Raw genomic sequence first — 20,828 nt, 5'->3', positions numbered from 1 at the left:
GCCAAGGTCATGGGTTCGATTCCCAGGGAAAGCAAGAATTGACAAAATGTAAAATGTGTATCTTGAATGCAATGTAAGTCGCTTTGGATAAAAGCGTCTGCCAAATGCATAAATATAAATATAAATATAAATACACCCCAGACTCAAGGATTGCAATCACTAGTTTTCTACCACCGAATATACATCTTGAAAACAGATTTGAAGTGCTAATGAATGTGGGTGAGGAATCCCCAAATGTGATGAATGTGACCGAACACAGATTGAATCAGCCCGCAGCTAACACTAATGCTAACAGGCGCTCAAGGTCAAGCAGACAGCGGCCCTCAGCTCAGAGCGCAGCCGAGCCCAGGACTCTGATAGTGGGCGACTCAACAATCAGAAACATTAGCAGCAGGGATACAACTACATGCTGCCTTCCACAAGCTACAGTTTCTGATGTAAACAGGGAACTTAAGAACATTCTGATGAAACATAAGACTGCAAATCGACTTATCATTCATGTGGGAAAGAACGATATTCAGAGAGAGGAGTCAGAACTCCTAAAGAGGGATTTCAATGAACTTTTTGTAACACTTAGAAAACTGAAAGTTCAGCTGTTCATCAGTGGACCACTTCCAGCAAAAGGAACAAATAGGTTCTCACGGCTACTTGGGCTTAATACATGGCTGCAAAAAACCTGCAATATGAAGGGAGTGAACTTTATCGACAATTTTAATCTCTTCTGGAGTCAGAGACAACTGTTTACATCTAATGGCCTCCACCCAAACAAACTCGGTGCAAGAGTGCTAAAGGACAATATTTATTTTTCCCTTCATCACCCTTCAGCTGTGTGTGCTAACCCACTCAACCTGGATGGCACACACACACCAGTACAGTACGATCACAGGACTTAATTTCAGCATCTGAATGGACATGCGGTTGATACACCCCACAAGGACAATGATAACACCACGCAGCCACAACAACCACTTCTCATGGACACACTCCCAGCAGAGCCCCGCCCTCAGAGCTCACCACAGACACACTGTGACGGTAACATCTCAGCCCATACTGTGGAGTCTGTGGAGGCACTGGAAAAAATGGGGACCTTCAGGCGTGAAACTAGTGAACTTTTACAACTTATATGTGATATAAGCAATAAGCTGGAAGAAATGTCACTCCTTCAACCGGACGATAACATATTGCAGCTTCCGGTAACACCAGAGAAACAGCCCCCCTCACCAGACATGTTATCCCACTCTACAGAATCCCCGCTTCTGAGCTTCACAGAGAAAATGGATTTTGTTTATACTGGAAACAGACAATCACACTCGATCACTGCGAGCCCCCAGATATCAACCAAAGAGCGTCGAGCCCCACAACCACCAAAGACTGTGGGCCCAGCTCGCTCTGCCCCTCCTCCTGTGAGATTTCTTCGGTCACAACGCCATGGCACACACCCTCCTCCATCTGCACCAAAAACAACTGATACCAGCTCTCAGTGACGTGTTTTGGGTCCACGCAACGTCAACAGCAATCTTATCAAATGTTTACAAAACATGCGTGAATCCAGTGTGCCTGCTTCTTTCTCTATTTCTGTTCTGTTACGTGATAGAAAGTCCAAGGCTTTCTCAGGCCGTATGGCAAACCCTTCTTATCTGCTGCCTGTTACTTATCAAACTAAGATTACTGTGGGGGAAAAAATTAAAATTAATACTGTTAAGTTAGCACTTTTAAACATCCGTTCACTTAAAAACAAATCATTTCTAGTCAACGACTTAATATCCACAAACAACCTAGATTTTTTGCTTCTAAATGAAACGTGGCTAGAAGACAGCTGCAGTGCAACAGTCCTCAATGAAACAGCCCCTCCTAACTTTACTTTTATGAGTGTCTGCAGACCAGTCAGAAGGGGGGGGGGGGGGTCGCAGCTCTATTTAAAGATGTTTATCAATGTAAGCAAGTATCATTCGGTGATTATTTGTCTCTAGAATATCTGGGCATTGTGCTAAAAGGTGCACCACGCATCCTGCTTATCATTATTTATAGGCCTCCGAAATATTCTCCGGCCTTTATTGATGACTTTACAGAGCTGTTATCAGCAATCTCATCTGAGTTTGACTGTTTTGCTATTGCTGGGGATTTTAACATTCACATTGACAATGCTGAATCCAGTACAACAAAAGATCTCATGACTGTTCTTAACGTTTTTGATTTGACACAACATGTACACGGACCCACACATGATCGTGGACACACTCTAGATTTACTTATCAGTAAGGGGCTAAACATTTCATCGATAGTTATTAAGGATGTGGCACTGTCTGATCATTTCGGTATTTTCTTTGATATATCAATCTCTCCTGCCATTGAAACTAGATCTGTCTCTGTCAAAAAGAGATGCTTAAATGAGAACACTAGTGTGCTGTTTATGAAGGCTATATCTCTAACACCAAGCATATCTGCAGACTCTGTTGATTTTCTCTTTGACTCTTTTAACTCAAAAGTTAAGAGTGTAATTGATGATATTGCTCCTGTAAAAGTCAGAAAAAAGAGTGGCAAACAAAAAGCACCCTGGAGAAACTCAACAGCAGTGCAATTAATGAAAAGACAATGCAGGAAATCTGAACGCTTGTGGCGAAAGACAAAACTTGTTGTCCATTACAACATTTATAAAAACAGTCTTCGTGCTTTCAATGTGGAACTAGGCAAAGCTAGACAGACCTTCATTTCAAATATTATAAATAGAAACATAAACAACACACGCACTCTTTTTGCTACTGTAGAGAGACTAACAAACCCCCCGAGTCACATTCCCAGTGAAATGCTCTCAGACAGCAAATGTAGTGAGTTTGCTTCCTTCTTCTCCGAGAAAATCATTAATATCAGAAATGCGATCAGCACATCCTTGAGTTGCTCTGAGGTGAGTCAGATCAGACCACAACCTCAGAAAATTATTATGACTGATTTTGAGGCAATTGATGGTAAAATTTTAGAAGAAACGGTACAGCACCTTAAAACATCAACCGGCGCCCTTGACACACTCCCCACTTCTTTTTTCAAAAGTGTGTTTAACTGTTTTGAAGCAGATCTCCTAGAAGTGGTAAACGCCTCACTTCTTTCTGGGACTTTTCCAAACTCCCTTAAAACTGCAGTAGTTAAGCCTCTCCTGAAAAAGAGAAATCTGGATAACTCCATACTGAGCAACTACAGACCAATCTCAAATCTCCCCTTCATTGGCAAGATCATTGAAAAAGTTGTTTTCAGTCAGCTGAACAAATTCTTGAACTCAAACGGATACTTTGACAATTTTCAATCTGGTTTCCGACCGCATCACAGCACAGAGACAGCGCTCATAAAGATTATAAATGATATTCGCCTCAATACAGATACAGGCAAAACATCGATTCTGGTACTACTGGACCTCAGTGCTGCATTCGACACTGTTGACCACAACATACTTCTTGACAGGCTAGAAAATTGGGTTGGGCTTTCTGGAATGGTCCTCAAATGGTTCAGGTCATACTTAGAAGGGAGAGGTTATTATGTGAGTATAGGTGACCATAAGTCTGAGTGGACATCCATGACATGCGGAGTCCCACAAGGGTCAATTATTGCACCACTCCTTTTCAATCTGTATATGCTGCCACTCAGCCAAATAATGAAAAATAACAAAATGGCTTACCACAGCTATGCTGACGACACCCAGATCTACTTAGCCCTATCACCAAATGACTACAGCCCCATTGACTCTCTATGTAAATGCATTGATGAAGTTAACAGTTGGATGTGCCAAAACTTTCTTCAGTTAAACAAAGACAAAACTGAAATTACTACATTAGGAAACAAAGATGAAATTCTCAAGGTGAATGCATATCTTGAGGCTAAAGGCCTGAAATCAAAAAATCAAGTCAGGAATCTGGGTGTGATTTTGGAGTCAGACCTGAGTTTCAGTAGTCATGTCAAAGCAATAACTAAATCAGCTTACTATCATCTGAAAAATATTGCAAGAATTAGAAGCTTTATTTCCAGGCAAGACTTAGAGAAACTCGTTCATGCTTTTATCACCAGCAGGGTGGATTATTGTAATGGTCTTCTCACTGGCCTTCCCAAAAAGACCATTAGAAAGCTGCAGCTCATACAGAACGCTGCTGCCAGGATCCTGAGCAGAACCAGAAAATATGACCATATCACACCAGTCCTCAGGTCTTTACACTGGCTTCCAGTTACATTTAGGATCGATTTTAAAGTACTATTACTGGTATATAAATCACTAAATGACCTAGGACCTCAATACATTGCAGATATGCTGATTAAATACAAACCCAACAGATCACTCAGATCATCAGGATCAAGTCAACTAGAAATACCAAGGGTTCACTCAAAGCAAGGAGAGTCTGCTTTTAGCTATTATGCCAGCCGTAGCTGGAACCAGCTTCCTGAACAGATCAGATGTGCTCCAACAGTAGCCACATTCAAATCCAGACTCAAAACACATCTGTTCAGCTGTGCATTTACTGAATGAGCTGTGCAACTGTACGACAAATTGCACCTTATCTTATGCATTTACTCAATGTGCTCTGTGCTTTGTCCGAACTGAACTGCTTGCACTTTAATTATGTTTAATTTTAACCCTGTTTTATGTTTAGTTTTTAATTATTCTTTTATTTTTTAATTATTTTTTATTTTGTTAAGGCTGTCTGGGTGGAAGAGGTTGAGAGACGGGGGAGCTTAAACAGTTATTGTGGTTCGAGTCCACATAGTTATCCTCAATTTAGTTATTGTGGTTCGAGTCCACATAGGTGCGAGGATCTGTATAGCCTTGGTGGTAAGAGGATAGCCCTGGTGTTCCGGTCCAGGAAGATTTGTCTGTAAGGGTAATGTTTAAATGCACAGTTACCTGACAAATATTTTTTGAGTACTCGCTCTGGTGCGAGGAAGACCCGTTTAGATCTGCTCTGGCGGGTAAAACATCTAGAGAACACCCTCAAGTTAGGCCAAGAAGATTTGTCTGTAAGGGTACTGTCTAAACGCACAGTTACCTGACAAATATTTTTTAAAGTAAACCTGACTCTCCATTTTCTTCAACCCCGGATAGGGGATTTCATCTTTATTTTTATTTCCTTTTAATTTCCTTTTAATTCCTTTTATAACTATTATACTATAAATATTTTTATTTTATTCACTTGTAACTATTTTAACTTCATTTCTGTGTAAAGCACTTTGAATTGCCACTGTGTATGAAATGTGCTATACAAATAAACTTGCCTTGCCTTGCCTTGCCTTGCCTATTGAATGAGTGGATGAAAAAGCATTGTGTTTGATACCGGTGTGTTCGTATGGATATAATCCAACAGATGAGCTGAATGAAATCTTTATAGAATTGATCATGTCCTTATAGTAAGAAATTAGGTCTAAATTTACTCTCTGCTTAAGAGCAGGAAACTAAATTCTATAGATAACCCAATTTTGTGGGAGGGGTGGAGACACAGTCACCCCTGAAGCCTAATTGGCCAGAACCCATCCAGGGGATGGGCAAATGTTTGAGTTTAATCTCAGAACACGAACGAAAAGTGCAGTCTGCTGTCTACTGTCTACAGTTCTGTACAGTTCAGACCAGAAGCAGTGCAGAGTTCAGCTCAAGTTCGGTTCCAGTTCGGTTCGAGCTGGTTCGCGGCCTGTTCGCAGTTCAGAGATGAGCTAAGTCCTAGCAGTTTTGACCAGAGTGAGTTCTGAACGGAGCTCCCAGGAGACGATCTGACGATCGTGACAGACCAATACAGAGAAAATGGGTTAACAACGATTTCATTCAGGCCATCTGCTTTTCTCTCACTTTCCTTTCTTTTACTTAAAGTTTATTTTATTTCCGTTAAGTCTCGGGTTCTGTTAAGTTTCGCCGCAAAAGTCTCTCAACAACGAGTTTCTAACAGCGCGCTCCAACTTCAAACAACGCCCACAAGACTTCCATCCAGCCGCCAACACCCCACGCGATTGGCTTCCCCAGACGTCGACCAGACCTTCAGCGAATCAAAGATCCGGGAAAATCCCTGTACAGCCAGGAAAAGGGAATCCCCCTTTGTCAGACGACACGCGACACACAAACGCAAGTAACGCCTCTTGATTCCAAGCTGAACTGGTGCATTAGATCAAATGTAATAACCCTGCCTAAGAAACGATAGGAGGTTAAATTACTGATCAATGGTTTCTTCAGGTCATGTTTCATAAATGCATAGATTGCTTAGGATTTCATAATTTCTCTCTCTTAGAACTTATTCTTTCCTCACCTTCTTCCTTTCTGCAACGTGTGAATGTGCGAGTGTGTGTGTTTATGTTAGATATTAGTTTGATGTGTTAGATTAATCAATAAAGTTCCGTTTGTATTCAAAGATAACTGTTCTTGTGTTATGTGCTTATCAATTTAATGTCTTGAACTGCCGATCTAAGTTACCTGGCTGTTAAATAGTGTTTCACTATTGTTCGGATATTAATATCCGCTGCAGAGTTGATATTTACGGCCCGTTCAAATGAACGCTAGAAGAGTCATTTGCTCGGCTGTAAAATAGACTCTCAAAATTCCCTATGAATTCATTAATCCATTCATTTGAGCTAAATATACATGTTTCCCTTTAACGGAGCCCCCTTTAAGTTCTTACATATCGGCGGACGAATAAGTAAAGGGGTAAACATTAATTCTGAATTATTTATAATATATAGTGTCATTCGAGTCTTTCATTTTAATTCAGTTCCCCGTTGAGTTATTATTTTATCTGACTCATAGTCGCTACAATGGTTTAATGTACACCATAAATCTGACTATTTTTTAATATCAGATCAGATCTACCTTCTGTCTCTTTGGGGTGTAGTTGTGAATAATGGCCTTGATTTCCAGTTGTTCACCGCGCACAGCTGAATAAGGGATCTTGAGGTCAATGAAAAGGGGTTTAAAAACGACAATCTCCTCAGGTTCTGCCACACAGATGCCTTTGAGGAGGAACACAGACACACAGAAGGGTTTAAAGCAGCAGATCCTGGATGATGATGTTTTTCAGATCATGTATCCTGTGTTTACAGCTTCATCTTACCAAGAGTTGGTGACAGACTGACAGCCAAGATCTGCCAGGTAGTAATAGAGTCTTTCAGGTACATCACTTTATCTGTGACTGATGCTGGACTAGTTTATGAGGAAAATACAAGAAAAACTGTCAGTTATCTGCTATGAGTCACTAGGGGTGTGAATGAAGCTCAACTCACAGCTCTTGTCTAAAAGTCTCCTACTCACCAATCCTCACACAGATTAATCTCCTCCCAGAGCCAACTCTCAGGGAAGTGTGTACGTGACACAATCTCATCAGAGTCTGTATAAAAGCCATTGTCATCATCACCTGTTGTAACAGATACAAATGTGACAGAATAGAGCAAAAGGTCAAATAATCAAGTAAAAATGTATTAGGGCTCCAAGGCCCGATGGTGCTGGTGCTATTGTATTTGCCCAGTTTGACCAATTATTCATTTTCTGAAAGTTTCTCAGGGGAACGTCATACATTTGCTAAAAAAGTTGAAAACGCAAAAGCATTGACTTTTTATTTCCCCTCATATCTCATATTTCTTTCTAACATGTTTTAGGGACTCCATAGAAATCATAGCTGGATCATTACTAGTATATTCTGATAATCTTCAAGATTATGTTCACATTGTTCCAATACAGGGTCCATTCAAGCCACAATGATAGACAAACAACAGCAGATGAACTCTAAAAACATGTTTAATCTTTAAAAGAGATGAATAGTTTCTCACCCAGTGATCTCCGGCTTCTTTCTGAAAGGACTGGACACTCCGGCGCTAGAGGAAATTTCATTAGAATGACATTAGCATATGACACTATAATGTGTGAGGGGGAATTCACATCAACTGAACTGTCGGTAGGAAAATCTGAAGGAAATTATTTCAATTTAGTTTATGGACAGTGCCCCTGTGGATTATTTTTAGTGAAATATAAAATAAAATTTGTATTCGAAATACTAATTCAAATTAAAGAAATGACAAATATACATATACCTGTTCTGGTGTTGGTTCCTCCTGCAGTGCTGGACTCAAACATCAGTCCTGCATCACTGAAAACCCCCATACTGTCCCTTCCACTTCCTGCCGTACAGCCGGTGTCATGTTTCTCTATGACATCCCAGATCTAGAGGTGCAAAAGACACACCAGTTACATATGTTTCATGTCAGAGCTGATTGTGCCATAACATCAGAAGGTCCTTCACCTTCGTCTGAGTGAGTCTGTTCTTGTTAAGGACTTGCACAGCCTTGTCAACCACCACCAGCCCAACTCTAGCTCCAGGATCTCCAGTGATCTTCAGCTTGACATCTTTGTCTGGTTCATAGGTATTCATCTTGTCCTTCACCTGAAGCTTGAGCTGTTAAAAGGAGAGACACTGATTCATATCTAGTTGATTAGCACATCAGCCATTTCTTGTGATGGTTGACCCACCGTTCCCATGCACGTGTCCTTCACGTCGACCCAGACTGAATCAGACACCACCTCAGACGAGCCCACATGATAATAAGCCACGAAGCGGAAGGACGGCACCATGTCTTTGGTTACAGGTAGAGACAGAGTCACTAGAGATTGTCCTCTCCTCTTAAACCGGTCTGCTTGAACTATCTGACCTTTACTCAAGATCTGAAAATGAGACAAACAAGTGAACATTATTTATGACATTCATACGGTTTCAAACACAAGCTGTGGTAGTAAATCAAATATTGACATAATAAATTCATACATTTGTGCTGCAGCTGAATAAGAAATAGCCATAATCTTCACCATATATGTGTAATCTTGATCTTTGACTCCTGGACTTTGTCCAGTGATCAGATTGACTTTCATCTGATCACCGATCTGAAGCTCTGCAGCATCAATGCCGATGTGAAGGTAGTTCTTGGATCTGTCTTTGGGAACATAAGCCTGAGCCGTCATCGTCTTCACTGCCTGCTGTTCATCTCTTAATTGTGGATCGTTAGTCTTTGCCTGAAAAGAACAAATACACTGTTTTCTAATGTGTTGTGTATAGAATATGCTCTATTGCTTATTCAACATGTAGCGTCTGGAGTGTCTCTCTCTCTCTCATGGGATCAAAGTGATCAGAGATGCTTTCCTCCAAACAGCTCTGCATATAAATTAAATTCCTGCCCCACTGGCTCCAACGAGTCTGGGTCAAATTGCGCCTCCGACTGTTTAATGACCAGCTAGAAGATGACCAGAAGATAGTTGATGGCCCTTTCTGAGCTTCAATCAGATTCTAATCAGCCAGGACAGTTCCCTCACCCTTCAGTCTGGAACGGCCGGGGGGGTGACTCTGACTCGAACACACACACACACACACACACACACACACACACACACACACACACACACACAAGCATTCCCCTCTATTTAGCCTTTAATTAAACTATCCCAGAAATTACATATATGATGATTTCTTAAGTGTATGCATGCTCCCCATATTTCTTATGCTTGCGTGATGTAAGAGCTATCTTAAACGCTCAAAATTGCTCTGTATAGAAGATGCACTGCCTTCAGGTCTGTAAACAAAGGCATATTTGATGTCTAAAAGTTCCTATTTCTGTGTCTTAGTCAATGGTACAAACTAGTATATGATTATGAGATGTACCGCTAGTATGTTTTAGTCCTTTTGGGAGTGAAACTTTACTAGTTCTGGCTTTCAGCAAGAACATTCCATTGGGTAATAAAGTCCGAACAAAGAAAGTCTCTCCCGCCTGAAATTCACACCAACGATTGGTCGCCGCAGGGAAAGTGGGCGTAGTTTGATGGACTTCAAAAGACAGTAACACCAGCATATCGGTGCTCAGTCAACTTGCAAGGACCCCGACGAGACAAATTTCCTTTTCCTCCATCTCATCAGCGCGGCTCGCGGGCTTCGACCTGCGAGCCGGCGCGGTCCAGCCAAGCTGTTGTTTCCTTTGAAGATCGACGCGCTCCTGCGGCGCGTTTCACCAGACCGAGGAACTTAGCTGGACGAGATGAACTTTCCCTTCCAAGACGCTCCCTTCCCAAACACCTTTAAAGGTCCCATGGCATGAAATTTTCATTTTATGAGGTATTTCAACATTAATATGAGTTCCCCTAGCCTGAATATTGTCCCCAAGTGGATAGAAATGTTGATCGGTGTAAAACCGAGTTCTGGCTGTCTTTCTCTGCCTTTGAGAAAATGACAGGCCAGACGAGCCAATCCTGAAGTCTCCTGGTTTGACGTCCAAGCAGGAACGGTTACCTCCCTTTCCCCGCCCAGAGAATCTGGCACGCCCATGCAAGCGCGAGAGATCATTAACGTTATTTGTGAACGAGTGAACACTGGCAGTTTCTCAGTGTTTGGATGTACAAATGAAAACAGAAGTCTTTCTTCAGTTCCTTCTGATCTGTGATCATTGATTTCTTATGTGTAGCTTATTATTTATTATTTGTGGACACGCAGCGGCTTCTCTCTCTCCCGACAGAACGGTGTTTTTGTGTTTTCTATCTTGTGAGTCAGTGTTTTTGTACGTCCTTGTCGCGTCTATCTGTTCTAAAATGTGCATACAGTCTTTTCTGTTTAACATCAGCAGTCACATCTTTAGAGATAAACTTCACACACGCCGAAGCTCGGCCTTCAACATCCCCGACCCCCAGTACTGCATCTGGCCCACAGCGGAGGCACCAAACGCGGCGTGAGATTAAGCAGAAGGGGGGTAAGCGTGAGGGTATCCGGCTAGGCTAGCCAGCTTTCCCCACAATAAACTGGATTACATTCGATTACTGCTGTTGTGTCTTTGTTTGCGCTGTGTAACGTTACTCAATGCGCGTCAATGACGCTATTCATATGATTGGAACATATCTAGAAATAATGCTTTAATCAAACTTACTAACTCGTTCATCTCGCTGTAATGGTACATTGCATGTGTTACAAAGTTGGTAGAATAATGATGAAGAGGACTCGGTGTGACTGGGACTCGTGTTTATTCAGAACTCTCAGATACAAACACAATAAACTCGCGCTGACTGACAGCGCTCTCATAACTCAGTAGTTACTATAAATAACTTTGTTAGCAATCGCTCCGTCTCCGTGATGTCCGGTTCGCGAACGAATCATTCTTTTGAATCGGTTCTTTTTAGTGAACCGAACCAGTTCACCAAATCGGACTGAATCGTTCTAAACGGTTCGCGTCTCGAGTCAGCGCTGATCCATAATTTACTAAAGTTACTAACTTTCTGACATGAGTGACAGCCCCTCCGACTAGAAATAAACTAATAACCTGAAGTATATGCTAGTAACTACAACAGTTCACTGAACTGAGACATGCTGAGAGAACTGATGAGAAGTGAACACAGGTCCATCCGTCTCTCTGGCAGACTCGTGCCTGCTCGTGCCTCGTTAAACCACGCCCCCTCCGCTCATTTAAAATGCAAAGATGTCAGCCAATCACAACAGTGGGCGTTTTTACTGAAGTCTCACAGCAGACACGCCTCTTGAAGCAGGGCATTCAGCCACAGGGCAAACAGCAGTATAGAAAAAAATGCCTTTTATTTCTAAATTATGACATTTCATGATGTAAAAATCATACTAATAATATAAGTACACCTCAGAAAACACTATAAAATAATAGAAAAATGCCATGCCATGGGACCTTTAAAACTCCCACGGACCAACGAAGCTCCGGAAGAACCAAACGGAGAGAACGCTTCAGCGCACAAACACTCTGAGAAACGCCAACGCACGCATCTTGCTTTACACAACACCAAGAAACCATGCAAGTATCAATTCTACCGAAATTTAGATGCGTTTTAAGATTGTACCCCTGTTTAAGGTGATATGGTTCTTGCTGGCTCCAGTGGTTATGTCTGGGAAGGTGTCGGATCGGACACGATCATACCCTTCTTCCTTTCCCTTCTCCTCATCCTCCTCTTTACCTTCCACTATTCGGTAAATACATGTATTCTTTATGTAGTCATATGTAATCGTAGTATTAATCTTTATTAAAACCATGATATTCACGTTTTGATTGTCATTGTTTTGCTCACAGAACACGAGTCCCTTTAATGTCAGATCTAAGCTACAAGCTCTTATAAGCATCGTTGAATGCTTTAATTAATACCATAACTCGGAAAGTTTGTCCTTTGTGGCCAGAGGGATAAACTTCCCGAAAATTGGGTAGGAAGAATAGACCTGGTGAGTGGATAAAGAATTACCGCTCGTTCTTTAAATGGAACGGAGAGGAATTTTGAATCAACTCCCTAGAGGTTATTCTGTGATTATTTAATATAGATATATCTGTAGTTAATTGCAATAAATTGTTGTTAACCATATATATATTATATATTGTATAAATACCGAGGTTAGGTATTCCCCTTTTGGGTGATTTTGGAGATTTGTGATTAGATTATAACCCGTTATGATTAATCATAAATCCCTAAATATTAATACCCACAATTCCCTATTGAGCTAATTTTTAATTTAAATATATATGTAACCCTAAGACGCTACAAACATATGCTAATTTTTCCAGTAGTTCTCCAGTGAAACATGAACATTAGTTGAGTTAGCAGGTCTTACAGTGATCTGCAGTGAGGAAGATCCTTCCTGAGTGTTGATGATAAACTTGGAAATGCCATTGGCTCTTGTTTGACCTCTGACCCCTCCAGGATTGACCTCCACTACCACATTTTCAGCAGGCGTCTGGTCAGGATTTGTTACAGAGACCTGATATAGAACCCAGAGCAAAAAAAAACAATAACACAAATAAAAAAGGATATATAGGTAATATGGCAAAAATATATTTCTAGTTCTATATATAAATGCCACAAAATGAAAGAAGAAACTATTGGAACATCTGTTTCATGCAGACTTTAATCATTCATAATATTGTCATATCACACTTCCTAGTCAGTGTTTTATACCGAGACACTGAAGGGCATTCCAGGTTTGAAGAATTGTGGTGTTTTTTTGAAGTGGATGGTGTACGGTGACGTCACAAACAGAATGCCTCTCCTTTCTGCTTCCACCATTTCACTGCCTGAAACACACACACACACACACACACACACACACACGATTAGCCTCTCATATACAATCACACACATGCATGTAAACACACAGATGTACCGTCTCTGTTGAGTCTCACCACTTTCTGTTAAAAGACTGACTGAGACATAGATTGATAGTCCAACCAGCTGGTTCATGTCTCTAAAGGTCTCAGTGATCATCGCTCTGGTCAGTTCTGCAGTACCTGCTCCTTTAGTTATCTATTCATATATGAGAAAGACAACAACATCAGTCTAGAAGACAAGATAAAAATAAATGTGTTGTTTTATTTAAGTCGTCCTGACTTTATCCCAACTTGTAAACAGTTTAATTTCTCTCACCTGAACTTTTTGCAGGGAAGTAGGAATAAGTGTTTTCTTCTCACCGTCCATCACACCAAACACCACGAACGCATTTCCTTCCACCTCCTGTCCAGACAGGTACCTATAAAACCACATACAATTACTGCTACAAACTGGTGATCCACATCCGCTTTCATTACATAGAAAAAAAGTAGCATGAACATTTGTTTAACTTTCTTCTTTTCTTTTTCCAGTTATACAGGTTTTGAATAACATTTTCGGACTATTTTGAACTAATCAGTTAAGGAGCTTTATTCCTGAGGTCTGTCTTCGTACCTCGCTTAATACATCTGATATGATGTGACATATCCCAGTTCTTTTAATCGAATTTGCGGACTGGATTTAAATATCTGGATTAAATTATCTTAGATCACTGCAATTTCTTGTGATCCCTGGAGAGGGCAGAAACATCGATACTCGAAACCACGATCAGCAATGCAGCGATTGGCTGGCGTCAAGACAGCAACGTAATGACATCATATAATTAAAAAAGCCACCTGGCAAAAAACTTGACAAATTACACACAAAAAAACCCCACTAATTTCTGCATTGCATGTTTTTTTAACATGATTACCAATTATTTATTCACGATTTTATACAGTATTTGTACACCCTTTACAATTTTATATCAATGTTGTAATTAAATGTTGAATTCAATTTGAAACAGATTTGTAACGTGACAGTATTAAAGTTTCTTAAAGATACACTGTGTGATATTTTCCCCCATCTAGTGTTGAAAAGGTATATGACCATCCAGTGCATTTTAGTTTCTGTTCCTCTCAATTCCGATTTCGTTTCAACTCCTACGGTGGCCGATTTAGTCCAAGATTAACATGGCTTCCAGTTCGACCTCGTCCACATTCGACACGGTGCCTGTGGGATATTCTGTGCGCAGTGGGATGGTTGGAACTCAACTGGCCTAATTATTCGGCTAGAAAGAACTGCAGCTAATCCAGAGTGAACTTTGATGATAGTAATGTTTATTCAGTCATCCAATTGCAAGGCATAAACAGGTTTGCGTGGATATGTACATAAATGTGGTTTCTGTGAGAGAACAAATAAGGATGGTAAATATACATACACAGTTAAGAACTGTATAACTATACTTATAAGTTACATTTGTATAATGTAACCGTAAACCAGAGCTTATTGTACCATATATAGGCGCTAAATGCAGCTGCATTAAAAGGAGCGGAGCTGCCGCTGCCGCTGCTAGCAAGCGGTGTCCGGTTACAAAAGTGTGTGCGGCGCTTTAACGTTAGCACTGCAGTGCGCTCTGTATAACAAGTGTTAATATGCCGATCAGACCTGATACATATTTCCATCAACATACATTACAAGCAAATATTTTCTATAAACGAATAAACATTGTTGATAACAAAATAACTGAATGATTATTCAAATAGGTGAGCATTACGCTATTGTATGTTGACACAAAAATACTTCTGAGGTGACATCAACTGAATTGCGCGATGACACACTCTGAAACACATCTACAATGACAATAACTATTATTACTTACGGAGTTATTAACGCACAGAAATACCACACAAGGAAAAACAGACTTTTGAGGAATAAACAAGTCAGGAAAACTCCGTATAACTGGAGCTGCTGAGATGAAAACTCTCTGCACATGCACCAGACAAGTCTGAACAAGTTGACGCGCACATGCGCGAGGCAGAGAATTTTGTACAGTGCCATCGAGTATTAAAACCGGTTAAAACGCGAAAGGCGAAGCTTGAATTTACGGGTATGTCCCTCTTTGGCTAATGTACTTTCAAGATGGAGGGGCAACATGGCGACCACCGTTAGATCCCATTACCTTATGTATTTTCAATTGCATATTATAAACTTACGAGAATACTTTATTGATTGAAAGAAGTAAATATACATTAATGAGCACATAATATTTTTGAAAGAACTAAGTGTTTTTAGCTAAGAATAGACAAAAAAAGTTACACAGTGTAGCTTTAAGATCAAGTTATCTGCATCTCCTGCACTGCATCAAGCCATCCCATAATATCCGTCATCACTTAAATGAATGCAGGGCTCGAGTAATTGTACAACATGTGTGTAAACCTCCAATAAAATCATAAAGTAATTATTCTATCACAAATAAATCGCTCTATGTGTCTATAGTATTATAAACAACATTATAATATTATATACATTCAAATATACATTTACAATATAACATTTTTATATTATTATTGTTTAAAATTATTACTATTGTCCGTGGTTCAGTAATGAACTCTTGTAATAAAGTAGCAGTGGCTGGGACAGATTTTAAGTATCACCTCGGGCCAGTTGTTCAAAACATTTAATCTGGATCAAAATGATCTGGATTTGGAAATCCCATGTTTTGCTATCCAGGATCAGGTAATCCATTTTACTTTTGTGCCGGTTTTTCAAAGCAAAATTGGATTGGATCACCCTGATCCAGATAAACACCTTTTCAGATTTCCAAATCTGGATTACTAGTGCTCTACGGAGCCCCTAAAGGGACATGGTGATGGGGAAAATATGAGTTGGAAAAAAAAAATGGAATGCTTTTGCGTTCTCTCAGAAAAGTTTCGCGTAGCGTTCACCCGAGAAAGCTTGAGAACAAAGAACTTTTGACTGGTTCATCTCTTATAATTGATAAGAAGTAAAAAGTCTTATAAGTGATAAAAAAAATAAAAAAAAACTTTAAATTTAATATAACATTTTTGTTTGATATTTACAGCCGTTTGGGGATTATTTTATGGCGGCTAAATCTTTTTCTTTACTTTAGGTTACCGAAAGGCTTAATAGGTAGCCTAATGTCTACTGACATCTTTACACAGCCGAGTTAAGGCGTCTCTAAAGCGGCTCTTTATCTGCTCAAAATTCTGTGTAAAGACGCAATGCCACATTAAAGCAGACTTAAAATATGCCGGGTCTGATCCACCCCTGCCCCTAGTATCAAAGGCGATGCTGAAACGGCTTTGATTCAGTGTAAAATTTACACTGGTGATGCTGTTTGTGGAGTTGTTTAATCCTCCTCTGCTGAGATCTTCAGAGATTTAATGTCTTCTTTTATCTTCAGTTGATTTCATCTAAGGCTGTGGCTGAAGTCAGTTGTAGTTCTTGTGTTTCTCTGTCCTTCACTCAATTAATCACTTAATTATCTCATGAACTCCATTAACATAAACTGATGCATTGTTACATTTAACAGCCTGTAGTGTGCACACTGAGCAGTGTTCATTTCATCTGGGCTAACCCATGTGGAGCCTCCATGGAAACTGAAGATAAAACTGGCTGTTAGAGTCCAGGTCAAACCCATCTGGCTCCTCAATGTATGGATCTGACAAGAGACTGCCAGAGGTGGAAAGTCCAGGTTCAGAAAATAAAAAGTCTTGTTCTGTATTTTGTTCCGAACACTTGGATTTGCTAATAGCACAGTTTTTCAGCCAGGAGGTAGAATTAATTAGTGAAATCAGCTGACTGAGTTCATGAGTGGAATACAAATATGGCAGGACTTTTACTTTCTGGCCCTATTTTGACACCTCTGGTGTTTGTACAAGAATAAAGTTCAACATACAAGCAGCTACACTATCAATGAAGTGGGGTCTACATTTTTGTGGCGTCGCTGTGTCGTCATCAGAGTCCATGCAGCCTCATGAAACTGTATCAGCCGGCTGCTCTCGAATCGCTCTCGCGGCACTTTGTTGACATACGTCACGTGGCGTCGGCGCTGCCTCAAAAATTTCGAACCGGCATGCACTGCCTCAAGTCAGCCGCCGATCGGTCTGCGCATCGCTGGGTGAAGTCGAACAAGCCTATTGGTTGATTTAGTCATGTGGGTTCTCAGTTCAGTTCTGTCATTTGTTCATTGTTCACAGGTGTATCTGGTTTCGTCATTAGTCCTAGTCCATGTTTTGGTTCATGTTGTCAACACTCTCAGAAAAAAAAGGTACAGTGGATGTACAATTTTGTTCCTTGGGGAACAAACTGTACCTTTAAAGGTGAACGCAACTTATTAGAGCTCCTGCTGTCTATGATGTCATTAGTAAAACAACAGTCAAGATGAGAAAGAGAAAAGTCACTTGGAGCTCCTGAATGGAAAATGAGTGCTCTTCTCTAAACACACATGAGCATTTGAAGTTGAAAGCAGCTTCTGTCAGTGAGTTTCATATTTTATTATAAGCCCATATAAGCCCACTGCATTTCAAATCACATAAATGATGCCTTCGTAAAGCATTTTTAAGGAAAATACTGACGGGCGAGTCCACACACTGTGAGCAAGCAAAGTGCAAGCACGTGTGTGTGAAGAACTGGAAGCAAGCAGAATAGGGGTGTTTCTAAAGCACACGCAGCGCCATCGTGCATATGCGGTTAAAAGCTCAGAATCACAATGCATAATTCTTTTTTCTCACACCCCTAGTTAAAATCAGGATGTAAAATAGCCATTTATTTGTAAATTATGAAAATGTTTCTATTTAAAAAATCATATCAACATAAGTGCACCACATTAAACATTTTTAAAAATCCATTTTCATGATCGCTTTAAGCTAAATGTATTTAATTAATGAAAGTGTTAGCACATATTGTATAGTGCAGATCAATTGAGAAGGGACTGATACAACTGAAACAATATTTATACCACCAGTGAAATAGAGAATAACCACAAATGAAAAAATAAAGATAAACGTCTTTGGAAGTTCTCAATGAAAAGTTTTGGTTACTCAATAGCACATTTAATTTTTATTTTACATACAAATCTATTTTAATTATTTTATTGTGTTCACACATTAAATATGTATTTCCAATAAAGTAAAGCAGAACATATGTTGTCTTACTTGGCTTCAATGTCGACTGTCAGACTCTGATCATCCACATAGAAGAAAGATCGACTGGGTTTTATTTTCACTTCAAATGTTGGAAGCACTAAAACCAAACCAGACAAAAGACACACAAACAAATAAATACATTATTTTAGTTATCACATTTACACAAAATGCATTGTGTTGACACACATCTCACCATATTCTTTGACCTCAAAGTCAGCAGTAAACGTCTTCTGAGTGTTTGCAAACCGAGTGACCACCTTCCACATCCCAATACTGAAACAAAAGCATTTAAACAAATGATAAATAAGCATTACATAACAGATCAAGTGAATCTTATATATAATAACACAGATCACATCTATGTGTATTAGCTGCGTTGTGTGTAGTTAAATTCAAGACTTGGCTTCATATACTGATTGGCTTCTTCACTCTGTCTCCTATCCCCCAATAAGTCGGTGTGTGGCCGTTGTGGCACAAATTATGGCTGCCGTCGCATCATCTAGGTGATGCTGCACATTGATGGTGGTTTAGGAGATTCCCCCCTTCCATGTAAAGCAATTTGAGTACCCAGAAAAGCGCTATTATATAAATGTAACAAATTATAATTATTATTATAAGACTTATTATCCTGAGGTAGACAATAATTCAATATCAATATACACTCTCAGAAAAAAGGTACAGTGGAGGTACAATTTTGTTTCTTGGGGAATAATAAATAAGTATTTGTCCCGTGCTAAGAAGTGAGCGATAGCACTAGCCCTGCTAGTAAAAAGAAGAGAGAGAGCAGCAAGTAAGAAGAGGCTGTGGCTGCATGAAACCCTCAGGTCATTTGTTCCACATTCTGAAGCAGTTTCACCAGATAGAATATTCTGAGACTCAGAAGATGAAGCACCACAAAAGTTTAAGCCAACCTGTCCCTGAAACATCCCCACCTCCCCCATCCCCAAAACCAGCTGTCAGAAGAGAAACCCATGCAGCAAAAGCAGATGAAAAGTTGAACATTAATTTATTTGTACCGTTTTTATTTCTAAAATATTATAATAGTTTTACAGGAGGTGGTTTCATAGACGTTTAGACATCATAGAAGTTTGTAGGTACAGACATCCATTATGGGCGTTCTTGGCAGTTTTTCAGAGAATTTTATAAAGTTCATATCGATATCGGAAATCGAGCAAAAGTTAAGAAATATATCGTGATATTCATTTTGGCCATATCGTCCAGCCCTAGGTATACATCATGAATCATTAAATAAAGTTCACTCAGGTTGAGCAGGTTCAGTCAGTGTTTCACACACCTGGTAACCTCAGGAATGGCGTATCTTCCGGAGTGCATCCCTCTGTCTGTTAACATCTTCTGTGATGAAACTGTGATGCCTTGTGGATTCTTAAAAAAAAAGAAATCAGCATTAACACTGTGTTTGATGAGATCAGTGTAATGAGCATTCATTACAGCTGAAATGTAATGAACGAGTGTGCGTATGTGAGTGTGTTCTATTATAAGTGTGTACCATGATCTCCACCGTGACTCCAGACTGACTGAGGGGTTTCATGTTGGGCGCCAGAGAGAAAATCCTGTAACGAACTGCAAAAGAGAGCAAAGTAAAAACTGAAAAATGAGTTCTGATTGTTTGGTTTCCTCAGATTCAAACACTGATAAAAGCAGCGGTCAGTTTAATAATAAACAGGATTTTGTCATGCTGATGTAACATCTTTAACATTCACTGTTATATGTTTAATGTTGTTAGCACTGAATCGTACCTGCACTAGCAGGCGTGTAGATGGACTTGTCTGTCTGTATAAATATATATCCAGACTGGAATGAGACCATGACCACTTTCTCCAGGGTGTCGGACGGGAATTGAGCTTGTAGATACACAAACTGCTTCTCCAGAGGATCACCAGAGAAGAAGTTCTTATCATCAGGGATCTGGAGAACAGATAATCAGCCTGAATTATATCTGAAAATAAACTAATGAGAATCACAGCACTGTAATCATGGAGCTCTCACCTTTATATCTGTAAGGATCTGGTAATTGTTGTCTGCAGTCAGTGTCACTGTTTTGGACAGCATCTCCTTGTCTTTTGTTGGGAAGTTCTTTACTGATATTCTTACATTCAGGTTTTCTCCAGAGTAATCCTGAGCCTCCACCAACACGTTCTCTGAGGAACCCACTCTCAGCAAATTAGGAGCTGACAGAACAAACCTGAGGAGAACAAATCCAATCTTAAAAACAGATCTATTTTTAACAAACGGTGTGTTTAATACTCACAGCAGGTCCCACAGTGTGAGCACAGAAGAACAACAGTCAAGACACGTCAATCCTGTGTGTGTGTGTGTGTGTGTGTCAGTTTGTTCCTTCACACTGGACTTCAAGCATCTTCGACTGTGTTCCTCTCCATTCTTCCTCCAGACTCTGGGACCTTGGTTTCCAAATGAGATGCAAAATTTGCTCTCATCAGAAGAGAGGACTGGACCAGTGAGCAACAGACCAGTTCTTTATTTCTTTAGCCCAGGAAAGACGCTTCTGACGACATTTGAAGCCCATGTCCAGGATCTGTCTGTGTGTGGTGGCTCTTGATGCAGTAACTCCAGCCTCAGTC

The 20,828-nt window shown here is 40.1% G+C and overlaps 1 protein-coding gene across 1 annotated transcript in view; it reads right to left on the bottom strand.

Annotated features, from left to right (window-relative positions):
* The window catches only part of LOC307122949 (complement C3-like), a 104,205-nt gene that overhangs the window by 52,525 nt on the left and 30,852 nt on the right, over window positions 1-20,828 (bottom strand). Inside the window, exons 4-21 of the mRNA XM_079811293.1 lie at window positions 20,236-20,431; window positions 19,986-20,154; window positions 19,736-19,809; window positions 19,523-19,611; window positions 18,422-18,501; window positions 18,238-18,325; window positions 13,397-13,499; window positions 13,156-13,276; window positions 12,932-13,047; window positions 12,588-12,734; window positions 8,804-9,007; window positions 8,471-8,662; window positions 8,244-8,396; window positions 8,035-8,164; window positions 7,774-7,818; window positions 7,259-7,361; window positions 7,062-7,150; window positions 6,821-6,960 (exon numbers count right to left, since the gene is read on the bottom strand). Coding sequence (XP_079667419.1) covers window positions 6,821-6,960; window positions 7,062-7,150; window positions 7,259-7,361; window positions 7,774-7,818; window positions 8,035-8,164; window positions 8,244-8,396; window positions 8,471-8,662; window positions 8,804-9,007; window positions 12,588-12,734; window positions 12,932-13,047; window positions 13,156-13,276; window positions 13,397-13,499; window positions 18,238-18,325; window positions 18,422-18,501; window positions 19,523-19,611; window positions 19,736-19,809; window positions 19,986-20,154; window positions 20,236-20,431 — 2,239 coding nt within the window. The remainder of the gene's footprint in view (window positions 1-6,820; window positions 6,961-7,061; window positions 7,151-7,258; window positions 7,362-7,773; window positions 7,819-8,034; window positions 8,165-8,243; window positions 8,397-8,470; window positions 8,663-8,803; window positions 9,008-12,587; window positions 12,735-12,931; window positions 13,048-13,155; window positions 13,277-13,396; window positions 13,500-18,237; window positions 18,326-18,421; window positions 18,502-19,522; window positions 19,612-19,735; window positions 19,810-19,985; window positions 20,155-20,235; window positions 20,432-20,828) is intronic.

Source organism: Gobio gobio (genome assembly GCF_949357685.1).
Source record: "Gobio gobio genome assembly, chromosome: 3".
Lineage (NCBI taxonomy): Eukaryota > Metazoa > Chordata > Actinopteri > Cypriniformes > Gobionidae > Gobio > Gobio gobio.
Note: the sequence above shows the minus strand (reverse complement) of the source record. Positions and strands in the feature narration are given on the sequence as shown.